Below are 18,018 nucleotides of genomic sequence, written 5' to 3' on the forward strand. Positions count from 1 at the left end.
TTCAGCATTAAAATTTCCACTAATATGATCAAAATTCCGTTCCGATCCACTGTAGCGTCGTCCTCTGATTGTGATTGGGCTGAGGGTCGCCTTTTCTCATTCAAGCAGCCAATGAGCTCAAAGCGGCGATTGAACGAGAAACAGACTCCGCCCACACGTCTGCAGCCAATCAACTGTTCATTAGTAAAGAGTCCCAGCTGACTCAGACAAGCCAATCAAAAGCGCCCAGAAATTATTTGACACCTATATAGGAAAATGTCCCGGATGTTTTTAAATCGCTTCCAATTTACGTTGTCGTGAAGTTTAATAACGTGGGCATAAAATTATGTTAACATATGAAGATATGGACAATTGCAATGTGGAAAGAGTTAAAACAAAACCAAATGGTTAATACAGAAAGGGAAACGGCAGTCGTTTTATGTAAATTCACTTTTCAATCGGGCGTGAGAAAGGTCAACGTGACTGTCACAAAACGGGCCGACAAGTCGAAGAAATGCACTCGCATGCGATTCCAGCGTCTATCTACAAGTGTGCGTTCAGTCAAATCTGCACAATGTGGTACCTATTTCATTTGTAAAATAATAATACATATTATTATTATCATTATTACAAATGACCTTGCCCTAGTTTGTGATTTTATTAAAAAAAAACGATTACATAGTTATTGTTGGGCAATATTAGAATTATTTACACTTCTAAACGAATACTATTATTCTAAAGTAAGAGTAGTACTCGGTGAGTGTAATTTTATTTTATTATATATATATATTTTCGTGACCACAGGATGCTTGTTTACCTCGTCCGGGAGCTGCTTTTCTTTTCAACGGGGAATGGACGCCCTCTGCTGGCCACATGCCTCAACAACTCTCGTCTCCAAACTCCCGAAATCAATGGAAAAAAAAAAATGAACAAAATAAGGTAAGCGAGTCAAAACATTTCAAATTACATTTTGGGTAAAATAAAAAAATGAATATATGAAATAATCACAATGCATAAATATGGACTGTTTTTTTTTCATTTAATGCATAATTTTATGTTGTTCTTCTTAAGCGATCAGCATCCATTAAAAAAAAATCATACATTTAATTTACATTCCATTTTATTTTCTCAACAATATACAGTTTTTGATTCTAATAATTTTCGTGTACATTTAGAAATAACTAGTATGTCCTGAACTTGATGAACATTTTGGAATGGGATGATATACAGTAACAAATTGCTCCAGGGCATTTTTTTGAGGTGGAGGTTTGCTATTAACTTTCGATAGAAGACCACGGTAGTGAGAATTTAGCTTGTTCTCTCGGGGTCTACATGTGTGATCGAGCCGTAGGAGAGGAAGAAAAAAAAAAAAAGCCCTAAACTGATTGCTTTTGGATGCATGTGTACAGGTACGGTATTTGCAGCCTTCATTTGCGTGGAATTCGGCATCATTACCTCAAAGTGTTGCCAGCTGCAAGTGCTTGGGAGTTCTCATTTGAACTCGATGTGTGGTTTGTGAAAACGGAGAAGCGAGCGGCCAAAACCTGGAAACCTACGATAAAAAAAAGGTTTGCTTTGACCAGCTGGATATTCAGGAGCAGCACCCTCGTGCAGGTGAGCAAATAAATGAATTCAGCAAATCAGGTCAATTGCTTTTTCTAAATCAGAAGATAATTCAGGTATTAGTTGCACACACTGCAGGAGGGATTTTTGGCCCACTCCTCCACACAGATCTTGTCTAGATCAGACAGGTTTCTGGGCTCTCGCTCAGAAACACGGGAGTTTCAGCTCCCTCCAAAGATTTTCTATTGGGTTTAGGTCTGGAGACTGGCTAGGCCACGCCAGAACCTTGATATGCTTCTTTCGGAGGCACTCCTCGGTTTTCCGAGCTGTGTGCTTCAGGTTATTAGACCCAGCCGCGACCCACCTTCAGTGCTGAGGGAAAGAGGTTGTTCCCCAAAATCTCACAATACATGGCCACGGTCGTCCTGTCCCATGTACAGAAAAACACCTCCAAAGCATGTTGCTACCACCCCCATGCTTCGCAGTAGGGACGGTGTTCTTGGGATGGAACTCATCATTCGTCTTCCTCCAAACACCGTTAGTGGGATGACCGAAAATGTTACATTTTGGTCTCATCTGACCACAAAACTTTCTCCCATGTCTCCTCAGAATCATCCAAATGGTGAAATGGTTGTGATTTATGGATTTTTCTTTAGATTATCTCTCACAGTGGACATGAACATACGATGGAAATTTCAGACCATTCCAGTTGGAGAATTTGCAATATAGCAGGGTGTTCGAATACTTATTTTCTTCACTGTATATACGAAATATAGTTATGTTCAAGGATTGTTATTATTATAATCAATTGAAACTGTGGAATAGCTTGAGTCCAGAATTAAAGCAATGTCCAAATATCCAAACATTAAGCAGTTTAAAAAAATATGTAAAAATGGTTTTGGGGTAGGTTTTAAATAAATGGAATTTTCCTCGGGCAGTCGAAAAAAATGACAGAACAGAAAATTTCAGTATGCGATATTTGTATTATAAATTTATGGACTGCACGTTGGAAAGAAAATGTTCAATCAACAATGGGAGTCACCTGGGTCACGCGAGTCGTTTTAAATTGAGGGGGATCGTTGGGGAGGCAAGTATCCAAGAAACTGATTTTTACAAATTGTACTCCGTTCCTGTTCTGAGGACCTAGGACTGTGGAGGTTTTGCTCCGCGCTTAATCTCACGATGTTTTTGTAGCTCCACAAGAAACAGTGTCTTCGGCACCGCCGTCGGAAGTCTTAACGTCGGAATCCGAACGTTGACAGGAACGTTTGTTACTTCGTGCGTCTTTGTCGAGTCCGGCTTCGTCCCTTGACCTCTTCCTGGATGGTCCCGGTAGCGGTTCTACCTCTGCTTCCGTTTCACTCACGCACAAGACCAACTCGCCTTCCTCCGAAGCCTCCCCCTCCTCAACCAAATCGCTGTTCCCGACGTCCTGATCCGGCTCAGGTGCCGAGTTCTTCTCCCTCTTAACGTCCTGTGCGTTATCTCTGGACTTTTTCTCGCACTTCGCGGGCGGAGGGTCGTCTTCGTCGGCGTCTATTCCAGTACACTCGGAAAAGTTGTAATCGAACTCGTGCCACCATCGGAACGCTTCCTCGTCGATTTCCTCAACTTTGGATCTGACGTTTGCTAAGGTCGGCAAAGGCAAAGGCAACGGCAAAGGGTGCTCATCGGCTTGCGCCGAAGCTTGGTCGGCGCCAACTTCGGCTTGGTCCTGATTGGCTACTTCCTCAACATCAGCGTTGTCGCTCTCTTCGTTATTTAGCTCGTTGGCGTTATTGTCATTATCCTCTGCATTCCCTTGGATAATATCATAGTCTTGAAAAGACAAATCTTCCTCACGTATTCCCTGGAATTCAAAGACAATTTCGTCAAATATGTTGCCACATGAAAATGGCCAGACCTGCCAAATGAAGCGGATCCACGCATACTGGTCGTTCAGGTCGTTAAAGAAGTCCATTTCGTCATTATCGTCAAGTACAAAATCGCTGTCGCTGTCTTCATTTTGGCTGTCTTCGTTGTTTTCGGCGCCGTCGCCGCCGTCTCCGATATCGTTCTCCCCGTCGTTGTCTTCGATGTTGACCTGGCGGTCGTCGTCTTCGGCGTTGGCCTCGTCGTCTTCGAAATTGCCCTCATCGTCGTCGTCGTTGTTGTCGACGTCGTTGGGGTGCCTCGGCACGGCCGCGATTATGAACGAAATCTCGTTGCTGTGCAAGGAAATGCAGAATCGGCGAAATCTTAAATTCGGTTCCCCTCGTCCCAAATCCAGCGGAATACGGTAACCTGCAACGAGGTCGAGACGCGTCAACGGCGTCGTAACTACGCCGACGAAACTTTATCAGTTTTACCTAAATGGCAAAACAAATCTCAAGTACCGAAGCACCGGCCGTCTCCCCGTCCTTCCATTTCGTCCAAAGGAATTCTAAAAAAAAAAAAAAGTAATTGGCAAATAAATTCAAATAAAATACTTTGAAACATACAATATGTTAAAAAAAATACTAAACATGTTGTTGTGGACTGTCTTACCTTCAATTCTGTTTAAATTGCAGCTACCAGGACAATCTGATTTTCGGGGTAAGATAAAGATTTCCTTTGCAGGGATTAGTTGTTCTCATGCTGAGTGAAATGTAATCCTCTTTTTTATTTTAATTTTTTTTCCTATCAATGTGAAATTCGTAGTATGTAGTAGATGTACCAGGACCCGGTTGGTTCTGTGTCATAGCAACGTAGATGAAGTCAAAATGCTTTGAACAAAGCGCCTCATGTCATCACATATGATTACATCGTTGTGTGATGTATACATATTGTGGGTGATGTCACTTCTAACGGTGGTCCATCAGCCCAAAAAAATAAAACACAATAATAATCAAGCAGTGACAGGTTAAGTATAGTAATAATAATAAAAAATAAAGAGACTTGGATGCTGTTTGGTTAACGTCTGACTTTGTGAGGATTTGTATTGTGTCTACAAAAATAACAAAACACAGATGTTTATATTGTCACATCCATTACAGATCATATTAACAGAGTGACCACAAAAAAATATATATATGACAAATATTGCTGCTGTCCAATGAAAAGCATGCATCTCCTAACCCTTTGATTCAAACACTGCATGCTTTTCATTAACTACCAATGTTAGCTCAACTAAACCATTTAAAGAATATTTCATAGATTAGGTTTACTACATTTGTCAATAGTTTGCCTTTGGTCTCCACTCTGGATGACATTTTTTAATCTTGCAGTCATTACTTGTTACCAGTTGTGAGCGTTTCCGTCCTTACTCACAGTGCAGTGGGTGTTCTTCTGCCTCTTGATCACTTTCTTGGGAAGTTGTTTCCTCCTGGAACCGGAGTGTTTGCTGTTTGCTGCGAGAAAGATGGCTGCTTAAACTTACCAGGGCCAGGTTGTCTCGCTGGTTTTGTTTCAGAGGTTCAGCGTCTGAGTCGGCGCCATCAGGGCTGTTGTGGTGGCATCGGTGCCTTAATTGTAACGGTTTGCACTTTCAAGTTGGAACAACCTCTCCTTGGTTTTTGGTCCTGGCCAAAGGTCATCCTGTGCCTCTTGGTGACTGAAACTAGCAGCAAATTTCTGGGAACCATTCACTACGCAGTCAGAAGGAATAGCATGACGTTTGCTTGCTGGCTCACAGGGATCAAGTTTTTCCTTCAAGCTGTTTGTTTTCCTCGGCTTCATTTCCATCAGTGACATCAGAATTGCGATCATACCGCCCCGAGAAACTTGTCACTGCTTTGGTAGGGCTGCAAGGGTGCGGGCCCAAACCCCCGTCCGTCCTTCTCACCTCAGGCTTCTTCTCCTCGGAGGTGCCGGTCGATCGACAGACGTGGATTTGGATGAAGCTTACAAAGTTTTAAGAAGTAAATTTAGACTTGGAAAGAAACCCAACAGACACTAGCGAGAACTGAACACTACAGGTTTATTCGAGGCCTCGAACAAACAGCAATTAGCCAGAATAATGAAAAATACTAGACAATAATAGCAAGACGGGTTTAAATACACTTCAATTTGGGACTTGGGACCTTAATTTAAACCTATATTGTCTCCTAGCATCTCATTTTACACGCTTTTCTCCAGTCGTTGCGTTATAACCGTGTCTCGGTGCCTTTACAAATGTTTTTAATATAGTTAATTCATGAACAATAATCATTTAGTATTTAATAGTATCTGGTGTCCCTTAGTTGTAAAACCAAAAAATTTTCTTTATCCCCAGTTTTAGCCAGCCCCGATATATTTGACTATTTAGTTCTTATCCAACACCTAGACCATGAAGAACACCAGTAAAGAGTAGTCCATAATCATTTCTGATTCATTCCTCACAAGACTGATCTTCCGCAAAACGTTTGCTGGTTCTACTTTCAGGTTCTTCGTCATCCTCTCGACATCTCTTCCTCGACGTTCCAGGCGCAGCGACCCCCTCGGTGTCTTCCGCATCTGTGCTGGTATCTGAACTGTTAGCGCAAAATTCGTGCGACCACTGCAGACGCTCGGCGCTCATCGTCTCAAATCGGTGTCCGGGCTCGTCTTTTGACGTGCGGCCGGACGGTCCGGGCTCTGGGTCTTCATCAGAAGACACCTCTTCTCTCTCGGATAAAAAACTGGTTCTGACGCTGGTAGAAAGCTCGCAGTCATATACGGGCATTTCAGGAAAGTCATTGCAGAGTGCTAATGTTGTGTCTACTGAGTCCAAGCAATCTCTTGAACTTTGGACAGAACCACAGGCCGGAGAGTTTTCTTCAGGATTGCCTCGGTCAGTGATTTTCTCCGAGGTGTCATTGTCACACCCGTGACACCACTGGAAACATTTGCTGCTTTCTCTTTCAATCTGGTGTTGGGCTTTACCTCTCAAACTCTTCCTGAACGGCATGAGCGGTGGCTCTTGTTCGATAAACTCTTTTAACCTTTCCTCAGAATCAGATACTTCTTCATCAGGATCACTATTGTCGATGCTTCGAGGAAGGTCGTCCGTACATTTAGCCAATGTGGAAAACCCTCCTGAGGAATTTGATTCCATATCTCCATTCTCATCTTTTGAATCCAAGCTTTGGTTCGATCCACCAAGTAGGGGATTTACTTCGTAAATATCAAAGTCCGTGCTACTGTCAGAACTTCTCTGATGAAGTCCGTGCCACCACGGGGAATTCCTGTCGCGCCTCATTCTGTCTTCGTCCTCATCTCCAGACCACTGCCAGGATGGTCCAGGCTGAGGTTCTTTGTTAGCTTCGTCCACGTCTGTGTTGCTATCAGAGGTATTATCTACAGTAGCCGTCCTACTATATATACGCTCACTGGTTCCAACTTCATCATCGTCGTTTCTAGAATGTTCCTGTGGTTCTTCAAACAAAGGATCTACTGCTTCCGTACGGTGATTGGCTTCCATCTGAAGCTCAACAACATCATTATGGGGTTGATTGACAACGGCGTTGTCAACATTCCGTCCAACTAGGACATTTTCTTCCATATTCACATGATTGACACGAACCGGGTTATTATTCTGATTATTTTCATCCAGGTCCCACCGCGCGGGCTCATTTACAAAGATGATCTCTTGATTAACAATAAAATCGAGGACAGCGATGAACTCCATGTTCGGTTCATCGTTTGGCGGGCGGAGGCCTCTTGGCAATGGCAAACGGACACCTGCGACGACATTGACATGCATCTACTTTTACTATTCCAGATCATACAAAATCAGTTTTGCATAAAATATCAAAGAACTTACTATTTGGACCGTTGTGCCATCCGTCCCCTTGTTCATCCATTTTGCCTAAAACAAATCCATAAATGCGTGGTATTACAATTCCACGTACATTGAAAATTGTCTCCACTTGTTAAAAGTCACGGTTGATCTAATATGGCACATTATGCTAGCTGCTAGCTATCGTTTGTTTTAAAATATTCATTGTGTGGAGGCTTACCTTTTTTCAGGGAAACAACAGCTTAATTCCTGCGATGTTTGAGTGCTGATCATGCTGACTAGAATTAAACGTGTGACAAAGTCAATATCGCAGGTAATTTGGAGAGCATTTCGTTGTCACGTTCGTACAAAGACATGAACTTCAAATAAAAAAAAGATGGCGGTAACATCATAAAATATATACTCATCCAGCACTGCATGGACAAACAACCGTTGGGTTTGTGTCGTGGCAACGTGTATCAACAAATTTTGATAGGACGTGCTTTGACCAAAGCACTTGATGACGCGGCACGTGATTGTATCATTGTGATGAAACGTAATATTTTGCGTGATGTCACTTCCGCCGCTGCGGCCTTGTCAAGACATCCAAGGTAGTCGTGAGAGATCATGCGGCGTGCTGCAGGAAATGATCCAATTTGACTTTAATTGTTCAAAAAGTATTATCAAGAAATGTATTTTTGGGGGAATTGGTGGCCCACTTTGATAATCAAGTATCAGAATATCAGATCGCTATATATAGCGAGAGAAGATAACTCAATATAGAAAGCAATTTTGATATTGTGTGTGTGAAAAATATTTGACCCCGAAATCTAATGAGTGTTTGGGCCCACTGTTCTTTGCAGAATCGTTCTAATTAAGCAGCACTTGGGTCGGGAGGGGGTGTATGAACAAGAATAGCCTTTTCAAGGTCATGCCACAGCACGTTATCATTTATGATACAGAATATGACTGAAATTTTGGTTCAACTTTTCACAAGAATCATGGAAGAGGCCGTATTTCTCCCCCCGGCCGGCCTTGAGTTTGACACCTGTGATTTAGCATCTTCTATTAATTACACATAACAGCCACTACGTTTGAACTGTGAAAATATTTCCGCTTGAAGTTTCCGGGGGGTGAAGTGTATCCCGACAGGTTGTCCCGGAACGTGGCACTCGAAATCGGCCACGTTTGTGCAGAACTGCCAAGGCGGATTTCTTCCCCACCCAACTGCCCTTTCTTATCCCTTCCTAGCACCTCCGCCTTTCCCCCCTATAAACACTCATGGCTGACGACGAGGCACTCGAAAGCATCCACGCTAGCAGACTATCCGAAGCGAAGATGGATTTTTGGGTTCTATGTACACTCAGATAGATCACTGCACTTTACAGGGTCGTTCAATATCTAGAATAACGTGACAGCTTTTGAACATTAAATCCAACAAAATCTCAGCTTGAGTTTCCACTTCGAGGCAAGAAAATTAATATCAAACAGTCGATGGGCATTTTATTTGGTGAAAAAAACTTGACAGTTTTAATTTAAATATGACTGCTTAAAGTCATAATCATCCATTAGTTCGCAACGAATTTCACCTTTCAATCAGTTCATGACGCTGCTATTTCCTCCATCGTGGGTTGTCTCTCAATTTTTCTGCGGATGGTGCGTTCAGAGGGTCGTCCACCGTGTCTCGGTCCCAGAAACAGTCCCCCTCCTTTGCAGAAGCGCCCCCCCACCCCCTCGGCCAGGACGGCGATTTCCTAGCTGTGCGCCAGATGCCCGCTTAGGGTCACGACATACACATTAGCTTGCGTTTGTAGCATTAGCGGGGCTTCGACATCAGTCCCGTCTTGCTCGGCACTGCCGTCAGAACTGTTGCCATCGAACTCATCCCACCACCGGAAACTGCTGCTGTCTTCCTCGTCCTCTTCTTCCTCATCGTCGCGTTTGCAGATATTCCTCGACGAGGAGAGCAGAGTGTCTTCTTCCGCCGCGCTTCCAATGAGGCCTATCTCAACCTCCGCCCCGACGGCCGCTTCCAACTGATTGTCTCCGTCGATGATCATGTCAATGTTGTCTTCGTTCTCGTCGACGTTCATATCTATGTCGCCGTTTGGCCACGGCTCCGCATCGTTGACAAATATAATCTCTTGATTCACGATAAAATCCAGCACGACAATGTATTCCATGTTCGGGTCATCGTTGGGCGGTCGGTTTCCTATCAGCAGCGGAATGTGGTAACCTGAAATTCAGTCAGACGTAGATGGCGCTAATATAGAAAAGAACATGAGCGTGACCCGAAATAGCTTCTTGGAAAACGCATGAAATTAGGGAACTTACTACTCGGGCCATTGTGCCATCCGTCACCTTGTCCTTCCATTTTTGTCTAAAAGGAATCCAAAATCAATCATAAAACCTTCCTCATCGTTGACATCGGTCACAACTGCGCATATAATGAAATTAGTTAAATCAAATGCAAAGTACCGTCATTTCAACCCTGCGATTTATGCGGTGATGCGGCTAATTTGTGCATTTTTTTTTTCCTCCAACGACCACAAGCAGACACTTGAGAAGAAAAGGCAAGGGTGAGACCAGTGGAATATATGTGCCGAGGAAGTGACTTTTACCGGTCTGGCCCTGTGAGCCCTGCGCTAGCGTGTTACTGCTGTGTCTCAAGTTATTTTTATCGGTATGTTTTTTTATTTTAACCGGCCCTGTTAGGGTTAGTACTGCTCTAGCATTAGCGTGGCGGCGTTAGCACTATACTGTGTACCGTCGTTGTAAATATCTCGTGTTTCAATGCGGGCACTTGCGGCTTTTACACAGCTGCGGCGTATGTATGTACCAAATGGTATTTCCCTTACAAATGTACTCGGTGAGGCTCGTAACCTGGGGCGCTCTGTAGGCCGGGAATTACGGTACTTCATTCCAATACAGAATACGAGTGTTTATTTACAATTAGAACTAATTGTATGACTTAAAAAAATACATTTAGAAATAATGACATGCGCCTTACTGTTCGGCATGTGCAGGACATTATCTCAGCAAAGATAAAGCCAAAATATTATTGTCCAAAAGTGCAAGTCCGTAAAATGTTCCAGTGTCTGGCCAACAAAGGACTGAACATAAAATATTTTTTAAAAAAAAGTCAACTGAGATTTTTAATATTTCAACACTTGCCAAATCTAAAAAAAAAAAAAATCTCATCCTAACTACAGATTGCAGATAAAATACCAAAAACTATCAATATTTCATTTCAATTTGTTGAAGAGACCAAAGAATTTCATGAACGAGTGTATTCCCCAATGAATCTTATATCCTAAATCTAAATGCTTTGTGTCGACGTACCTTTACTTCAGGCACCTGCTCTGAAAAATTGTACTTTGTATACAACCCGAAAAAAAAAAAGAACCATTCAGGTTACGTTGGGTGAACTTTTGCGATTGTTTACTCGTAAACAAACAAGCTTCAAACATCATTTAGGGGGGAAAAAAATACAAAAACGGTGCTCAGTGCGTCCAGGAAAACAATGTTTGCTTTAATGCTCTGTGTCATCGCCACATGTTTTTGTTACCTCCTTTTCAGGTGCTTTGAACAAAGCAAATTATGTCATCAACACACGATCATGTGCGCATGTGTGTGATGTCGCCTTTTCAAAAAAATAGTTCTGGCATTGACTGGATCTAACGTGCACGGAGTAAAAAAAAAAAAAAAAAAAAAAAAAGATCTGTACATGTATAAACGATATGTTGGATTATCTGCAGAAACGATGAAAGCGTTCTCCGACACTCTCCGTACATTAGGAAAATGTGAGAATAAAAAAATAAAAAAAGGAAAATCTGGATTTAGATATAAATCATAATCCTCCCTCCGGTGCACAATATTTCATCAAATGTCCCTTGGCGGGGGTAATCAAGAATAAACATGTACGAGACATGTATATTCAATGACCTACTGGTTTCGATTGTAGTTTTAATTGACGGGTTGAAAATCTCTCGACTGTTCTGAACTCCTGTTTCAGCGTCATTGCCGTCGAGCAGCACAATCATGCTGCCCGGAGTTATGCTGACATCATGCTTCGTCTCTTGAGCCAGCAAACGAGTCGAGACTGACCCAACGGCGCCTCTTCTGGTGGTTGTCGGCCAGCGCACTTCACTTCGCCTCAGTTGCTTCGAGACGCGATCCAATCGACGACTCCGAACAATGGGAATCAATTCTCCATTATCAGTTAATGAATTATTATCCCTGCCTCGTGAATTATTTCTCACCGTCCTTAGTTTCTTTGTCCTGATTGTCTCTCAACCTGTTTGAAGACGATCCAGGCCGGGGGTCTGGTTGGGGATCGTCCAAGTCGCTATCGGTGGCGGTGTCTTGTCGAAAACGCTTCTCGCGTCGTCCCGTTTCGGACGAATGTCCTCCCTCTCCTCGCGGCCTCTTCTTCGAGGATCCGGGCGGGAGGTCCTCGTCTCCGTCATGGTCACTCGAGCAAAAGGCAAAGTCCTCGTCTTCCGATTTTGAGATGAAGTTTTTTTTCCGCGTTTTCTTCCCCCTCCTGTCGTCTTGGGAATCTATGTCATCGCTCGACCTTTGCTTGGATGTAGAACAGCGGTGGTAGTCCTCTTCTTCGTGGAAGTTATCAGAAAAACTGTCCGAGTTGCAATCATCCCACCATTGGAACTGTTTTCCTCTGCTCGTTTCATCATCGTCGTTCTCGATCGACCTCTCCCTCGAAGGTCCTGGCAAAGGATCGTCCAGGTCCTGGTAGACTCCAGGTTGGAAATTTTTCCTCTTTGCGTTGACAACGGTGCCAGTGACACAAAGACCTTCAATATTTTCGTTGTCATTGTCAAAGTCTTCAAAACCTTCATCGTTATTGCAGTCACTCTCTTCCCGATCGTCGTCATTACCGTTGTTATCGTCGTCGCCCATATTATTGACGGCGTTGATGACGTTTTCGAAGCCGTCATCTTCGTCGATATTCTGGTCGTCCTCGATGTTCTCCTCGTTGACGTCGCCGTTTTGGTCTTCGTTGTTGTCGATCTCGTCGAAGTCGTCGTTGTTCACCAAGCGCAGCTCGAGGAAAATGTCGTCGAACACGTCGCCGTGTTGCAGCGGCCTGACGCGGATTCTGAAGAGGAGCACGGCATTCTCGTCGTTCATGTTCATGTCGTTCATGTTGTTGTTGTCGTCCGGGTGGTATTCGTGGTGCTCTTCCATTTCGCCGTCGTTGTCTTCGACGTCGGCATCGCCGTCGCTGTCTTCGGTGACGTCATCTTCGTCGTCTTCGATGTTCTCGTTATTGTTGTCCTCGATATTTTCGTCCTGATCGTTGTCTTCGACGTTTTCGTCTTCGTCGATGTGCTCCTCGTTGTCGTCCTCGTTATCGTCCTCGTTGTCGTCCTCGTTGTCTTCGATGTAGTCATCCTCGTCGTTGTCTTCGTTGTTCCCGTCGTTGTCGATGACGTCATTATCGGGTGGCCTGATCATAGCGTGGATGGAAAAGATGATCTCCTGATTTAAGATAAAAACCCTTAGCCCAAGGGTTTCCATATTCCGCGCTCCGTTTCCGATCGGCAACGGGATGCGGTAGCCTGCAACACAGTCGACGTGCGTAGATGATGCTATCGTCAGCATAGAATCATACAGAAAATCAATTTTGCGCAAACAGAGGCCGACGAAGAGAGCAAAAGTCAAGCACTTACAATTTGGACCGTTGTGCCGTCCGTCCCCTTGTCCTTCCATTTTGTCTACAACAAACATGTCAGTAAGTAATTTTTATTGCAAGATTTAGAAAACGAGCACGCACCGACGAAATATTCAACATGTGATCAGCTTCTACAGAAACTCAGCGCTCTTGAAACGTGAAATATTTTGGCCCTTCCTCCCAAAGCCATGTGTCATCGTGGGCGACGACATCACTTTGCGATACGTCACTAGAAGTGTTTGCGAAAGCGTGGAGTCGGATCAGCTTACCTTAACTTTGGGGAAGCGGCGTGAAAAATTGCACTTTAATAAGCCGTTTGTAGCTGACGGTAACATAGAGGCTACTTTTGCGGCTTCGGCGGTATTTTGCTCCTCGTCATGCTGATGCGGAGCGAATGAGTTGCGAAGCTATGCCATCAAGACATCGACTCGGAGCATCGTTGGTTGCAGGTGGGCGGGGGTGGGGGGGGGGGCGGGGAAGCCCAGCTGTGTGTGGGAATAACACTGGCGGCTTTATTGCTCTGTGACATCACCGCTTCTTGCCGTCAAATTGCTTTGAACGAAACACTTCATGACATTTACATAATGATATGTTTGCGTGTGATGTCACATTGAAAGGTGGCTTCTCGAGCATGCTACGCAACGACTAATCTCACTTTTGACGGTTTTCACCATGTACGGTCGGTGACTTTCTTCAATACTGGTATTATAACAATGCAATATTTTAAATCTTCTCTCTTGGCATCGTTGAGGTTTTATTCATCCATCTATACATTTTCCGAGCCGCTTATCCTGACAAGGTTTGCGGGAGTGCTGGAGTACACCCTGAACTGGTTGCTAGCTAAAAGCATTGCAAGTTTTATTCAGTATATTTTGTTTATCTTAACCTCTTTACAGTTGGTACAATTGTAATTTGGGGGAAATTTTATTAAATGAGGTCATTATCCACCATCCATCGTTCCATCCATCCATTTTCTCCCGCTTTTCTGGGTCAAGCCGCGGGGGAAGTAGTTTCAGCAGAGATAACCAGACTTCCCTTTCCCCAGCCACTTCTTCCAGTTCTTCCAGCGGGATCCCGAGGGGTCCCCAAGCCAGTCGAGAGACATAGTCACTCCAGCGTGTCCTGGGTCATCCCAGGGGTCTCTTTCCGGTGGGACATGCCCAGAACACCTCACCAGGGAGGCGTCCGAATCAGATGCCCCAGTCACCTTATCGTGGTGGAGGGGTTTGGGTGTCCCGATGATCCTAGGAGCTAAGTTTTCTGGGGCTTTATGCCCCTAGTAGGGCCACCCATGGCAAAAATTGGTCCTTGGTGAGGGACCAGACAAAGTACGACTCCAAAACCCCGATGATGAGTACAAAAATTGGATCTCGGATTCCCTTGCCCAGACACCGGTCACTGGGGCCCCCCTCTGGAGCCAGGCCTGAAGGTGGGGCTCGAAGGCGAGCGCCTGGTGGCCGGGCCTGCACCCATAGGGGTCGGCCGGGCACAGCCCGAAAGGGGCAACATGGGTCCCCCTTCCCATGGGCTCACCACCTGTGCGAGCTGGGCGGTGACTTTGCGATCTGATCCCCGTAAACTGAAGTACCATTAGTCGTCCGTTGCAGAGGATAAAGAATATGTCTGGCTATGAATGTTGCTCTACTGTCTTCAAACATCCGTTGCTATTATGACAGCACAGTCGTAAGCCCGTCTACAGCCTTTCCCATTAGCATCACGCTAGTGCTTGTTTTCAATACGGAACATGTAATTTTGTTTGATGTTGAGTTTGACAGACTTTAATTGGGAGTGTCATCAAACAGCTTGAAGCCAAAAACATACCTTTACTGTTTTGCTCAGTGTCCTTTTTTGTACTTTCAATATGTCTAAACGGCAACAGATCACATTATTAATTAATATATCCAACACACTGGCAAAGTTTTCTATTTTTATTCGCGACAAACTTCTTAAAATGTTTCCGCCATGAATTTCTCATCACCACCTCCTCCAAGGTGCCTGTGTAGTCCGCGCCATAATGATTATTGTAACCTTAGAACTCAAGTCCACTCCTTCCCGTTGATATTAGAACAGCTTGATAAACATGAATTATGTATTGACTGAAGAAGCATATTTTGCCACTGGATGGCAGCGTTGGTTTAGTTTCCCTTTTCGGCTCCATTCACTCTATAGAACCCATTCAAAATGTCCTGCAAATATTATGAACTGAGAATCCTAAAGGCGTGATTCATTTACAAGAGTATTTCATACTAAATACTAGATGATGAATATGATTTGTTCAGTTGAAACACCTTCGAAAAAATCTCTTCAATCCACGGCCAAAAATTGCCAATAGTTATTCATTTAAGTATAGCTGCAGTTGTTAAAAATATTTTTTTCTAAATCAACAGCCTGGAAAGCGGGCTTGAACATTCGGTGCTGAAGATTTCTGTGAGGTCTCGAGTATCTTAATAGTGAAAAGGTTTTCTTTGTCACGCGCTTTCTTTCCAATGGTCATTTCAGCGTATTTACCTTCGATATAGTTTGCACAAGCTGTACATGGGCTCAGGCACTGGAGGCCAGTAAATGGAATGCAACACTAAACCACTCATTTGGTTAAAAAAAAAAAAAAAGATGGAATAAGCTTAATGAGCGGTTGTAGGAAAACCAAATTTGTTTAGGATGAATCGGACCTTTTATGCTTTGTTGCACGCGCGTGCAGTGGATCGAATTCACGTCGTTCTTGGTCAAGACTATTGGAAATTCTCTCGACGTTTGTCTCGTCCCTTCGGCCTCGTAGTGAGGTGAACTCTTTCCGAAACGAGGTCAGCGAAACGCCGATCCTTTCCATTCAGGCCTCGCAAGCGACACTCGAGCGTGGACCCGAATCTCGCCGAGCCGTATACGGCCATTCCCTAATTGGCGGTTCTTCTTTCAAAGAGTGATTAGGTGTTGCGAAGAGCGCCAGGCGCCTCGTTTCCGTCCCATCTCCAATGCCAGAGGGGACAAAAGAGGTACCCACTTCTCTTGTGGAAGCGAGGGGAAGGGGGGTCGGTGGGGGGAGCTTGACGCCGATAAATCCCCTTTTCCACTTCCTCTTCGGTGTGTTGGGGTTATGTGAGGAATTTCCTGGGTCCCATTGTCCCCTTGGGTGCTCTGTTTTTGGTAAGCCATCACCAAGCATGCCCGTCCCCCCACCCCGCCTCCCCTTGGACCACAAACACGTCCGTAACCCCGGGGGCGGCGTCCCCCGGGTCCCTCCTCGGTGTGAATAGAGCACCTCCGCTGAATACGACAGACAGGCAGGCGTCGGAACATCAGGTCCAGCGGCCCAAGTCATGCGCTCATGTTATTTTCACCTGTTTTGTTCCTTTGGCCTCTTTGTGCGCTGAGGGCCATTCAGAACTCGACGCCTGTTCTGCTGTTTCAATTAGCCGAACGAAGCGCTGACAATCGGCCAGCGAGAGGACAGTTAGACCGCCGCATTGTTGTCGATTGGCGAAAGCGCTGACATGTTTAGTAAATCCAAGCACAAAACGGGGTGTGTGTGCGTGTCTAAAAACTGAACACCGGAGTCCTGCGAAAACAGGCGGTGAGGAAAATAACATTTGTTTCTTTGCTTTTACACTAATAAGTTTAAAAAGATGAAACTGGCATTGCAGAATCAAAATGCAGATCCTCAGGACTGAATAGTCCCAACAGTTACTTTGGACTTTTCTATTTTGTTTCGAGAATCATTCCGAGCCAGCTTCGGCTTTGACTTTTTCGTAAGAATTTCATTCAGTTTCTCCGTCCCCGACTGCAGTTAAGGGGCCAGATTGAGATGTTTCGGTCCCTATGCTGGCTTTGCGTGAACGCCTGCTCTTGGAGGTTTGGTATTTTTGGGCTATCACCTGCTTGGTTTTTCGAAAAACAGATCGTGTTTACCCAAAATTGGTACCAGCGCCCAGCGGAAACACTACTAGATAACTAAATGTGTTCATATTGAGTTACCAGTCGATGTGTTGCTGGAGCAGACTTTTCCTCCCTGCTAAGACGTTTCGACTTTGCAACGCCCGTCCCCCGTCCGCCATTTTCTCTGGCCAGTGCTTGTCCGTGCTTCTGCGCCGGGCGTATCTTTGCATTTTTCGCCATCCTTTTTAGAAATTATCGCCCCAAAGAAGAAATCTGTCTTTTAGCAATGCTTCTTCAGCCAAAACAAAATCCATTACGATGGAAACGAAGCTCAAGATTATAAAAAGATCGGCGAAAGGAGAGGCAGCAACACCACCGAGGCTTCAGTCGGTCGACCGTGGTGCCAATTAATAAAACAAAGCCTGTATTTCAGCAAATGTGAAGGGTTCCATTCCTATGTCAGATCACAAAACAAGTTTCTCTGATATTTGTCAAGATGGAGAGGATTGAGGACCAGGTTCCTTCGCAATAGCTAAGCACGGCCTCCCGTTCTTCTTCTCCATCCACCTGTCAGCAGTAATGCTAAGTACATCATCTTGTTTATTTCAGTGTATTTGTTTTTTTACACAAAGTATTTTGATGTAAATTCCGACGTTAATGGCGGAATCCGACTTAAGTCCAAATTCGAGTTCAGTCGCTACTGTAGGAACGGATCTCAGTCATAGACCGAGGACTCCCTGTACTGTTAACACCACCGCCAGGGACCGTCGCAATGAGTTATTTCAGCGCTCCTCGTGTCACCTTTTAAGACGTCGTGTATCCATTCGTCGCACTCCCGCCCTCGCCCTCTGGCCTTATGGAGCCGTCAGGGCCATTATTTCCCCATCACAGAGGCTCCGACGCCACATTTCGACGCGCTCATCGCCCGGCATCATAACAACCACTTCCAAACAGCTCAGATTTGATGAGTTATTTAGCGCGGGGGGTGGGGGGCGATGTATGTTGTCTGTGTGCGCGCGAGTTGAGACTCTCGGGGTTGTACGCACGTTACGAAGCGAGGCGCCATTGCGGCCTAAAAACTATTAGGCTCTGTAAATACACACTGTGGCGAAAGTAAACATTCTCAGCATGCCATCTCGACGCACAGAGGGGCACTCGGAGACGGCCATTGGACACGCTGTGAGGAGGAGGGCTGTGTGGGCGCCGTCGGCAA

General features: G+C 44.8%; 3 protein-coding genes and 1 long non-coding RNA gene across 4 annotated transcripts; 1 reads left to right on the forward strand and 3 right to left on the reverse strand.

Annotated features, from left to right (window-relative positions):
- Positions 1–301: 301 nt before the first annotated feature.
- On the forward strand, positions 302–6,035 carry LOC133495945 (uncharacterized). Its single transcript, XR_009793691.1, has 4 exons — positions 302–530; positions 784–918; positions 1,389–1,593; positions 5,923–6,035. It is a non-coding gene; the product is annotated as an uncharacterized LOC133495945 (long non-coding RNA).
- On the reverse strand, positions 2,620–4,196 carry LOC133495909 (protein PFC0760c-like). Its single transcript, XM_061810962.1, has 3 exons — positions 4,069–4,196; positions 3,918–3,964; positions 2,620–3,825 (listed from the first exon to the last, which is right to left on the reverse strand). The coding sequence occupies exons 2-3, from the start codon at positions 3,946–3,948 to the stop codon at positions 2,720–2,722; spliced, it is 1,137 nt and encodes a 378-aa protein (XP_061666946.1). The 5' UTR covers positions 3,949–3,964; positions 4,069–4,196; the 3' UTR covers positions 2,620–2,719.
- Positions 5,556–7,695, reverse strand: LOC133495944 (uncharacterized). The gene is made up of 3 exons (XM_061811020.1): positions 7,479–7,695; positions 7,283–7,327; positions 5,556–7,200 (listed from the first exon to the last, which is right to left on the reverse strand). Exons 2-3 carry the CDS (start codon positions 7,320–7,322, stop codon positions 5,870–5,872), a joined length of 1,371 nt encoding a protein of 456 aa, XP_061667004.1. The 5' UTR covers positions 7,323–7,327; positions 7,479–7,695; the 3' UTR covers positions 5,556–5,869.
- A 1,331-nt stretch (positions 7,696–9,026) lies between these two features.
- On the reverse strand, positions 9,027–13,371 carry LOC133495764 (protein PFC0760c-like). The gene is made up of 5 exons (XM_061810713.1): positions 13,205–13,371; positions 12,934–12,978; positions 10,580–12,822; positions 9,572–9,617; positions 9,027–9,473 (listed from the first exon to the last, which is right to left on the reverse strand). Exons 2-3 carry the CDS (start codon positions 12,971–12,973, stop codon positions 11,489–11,491), a joined length of 1,374 nt encoding a protein of 457 aa, XP_061666697.1. The 5' UTR covers positions 12,974–12,978; positions 13,205–13,371; the 3' UTR covers positions 9,027–9,473; positions 9,572–9,617; positions 10,580–11,488.
- Positions 13,372–18,018: the final 4,647 nt, after the last annotated feature.

Source organism: Syngnathoides biaculeatus, chromosome 22 (assembly GCF_019802595.1).
Source record: "Syngnathoides biaculeatus isolate LvHL_M chromosome 22, ASM1980259v1, whole genome shotgun sequence".
Classification (NCBI taxonomy): Eukaryota; Metazoa; Chordata; class Actinopteri; order Syngnathiformes; family Syngnathidae; genus Syngnathoides; species Syngnathoides biaculeatus.

Excerpts from the sequence above, each read along its gene's own strand:
- LOC133495909 (XM_061810962.1), bottom strand. The coding sequence starts at position 3,948 with ATGGAAGGACGGGGAGACGGCCGGTGCTTCG. Across the intron at positions 3,826-3,917 it reads GGGAGACGGCCGGTGCTTCG|GTTACCGTATTCCGCTGGAT; the intron begins GTACTTGAGATT and ends ACCTCGTTGCAG.
- LOC133495944 (XM_061811020.1), bottom strand. The coding sequence starts at position 7,322 with ATGGATGAACAAGGGGACGGATGGCACAACGGTCCAAATA. Across the intron at positions 7,201-7,282 it reads ATGGCACAACGGTCCAAATA|GTGTCCGTTTGCCATTGCCA; the intron begins GTAAGTTCTTTG and ends ATGTCGTCGCAG.
- LOC133495764 (XM_061810713.1), bottom strand. The coding sequence starts at position 12,973 with ATGGAAGGACAAGGGGACGGACGGCACAACGGTCCAAATT. Across the intron at positions 12,823-12,933 it reads ACGGCACAACGGTCCAAATT|GCTACCGCATCCCGTTGCCG; the intron begins GTAAGTGCTTGA and ends ACTGTGTTGCAG.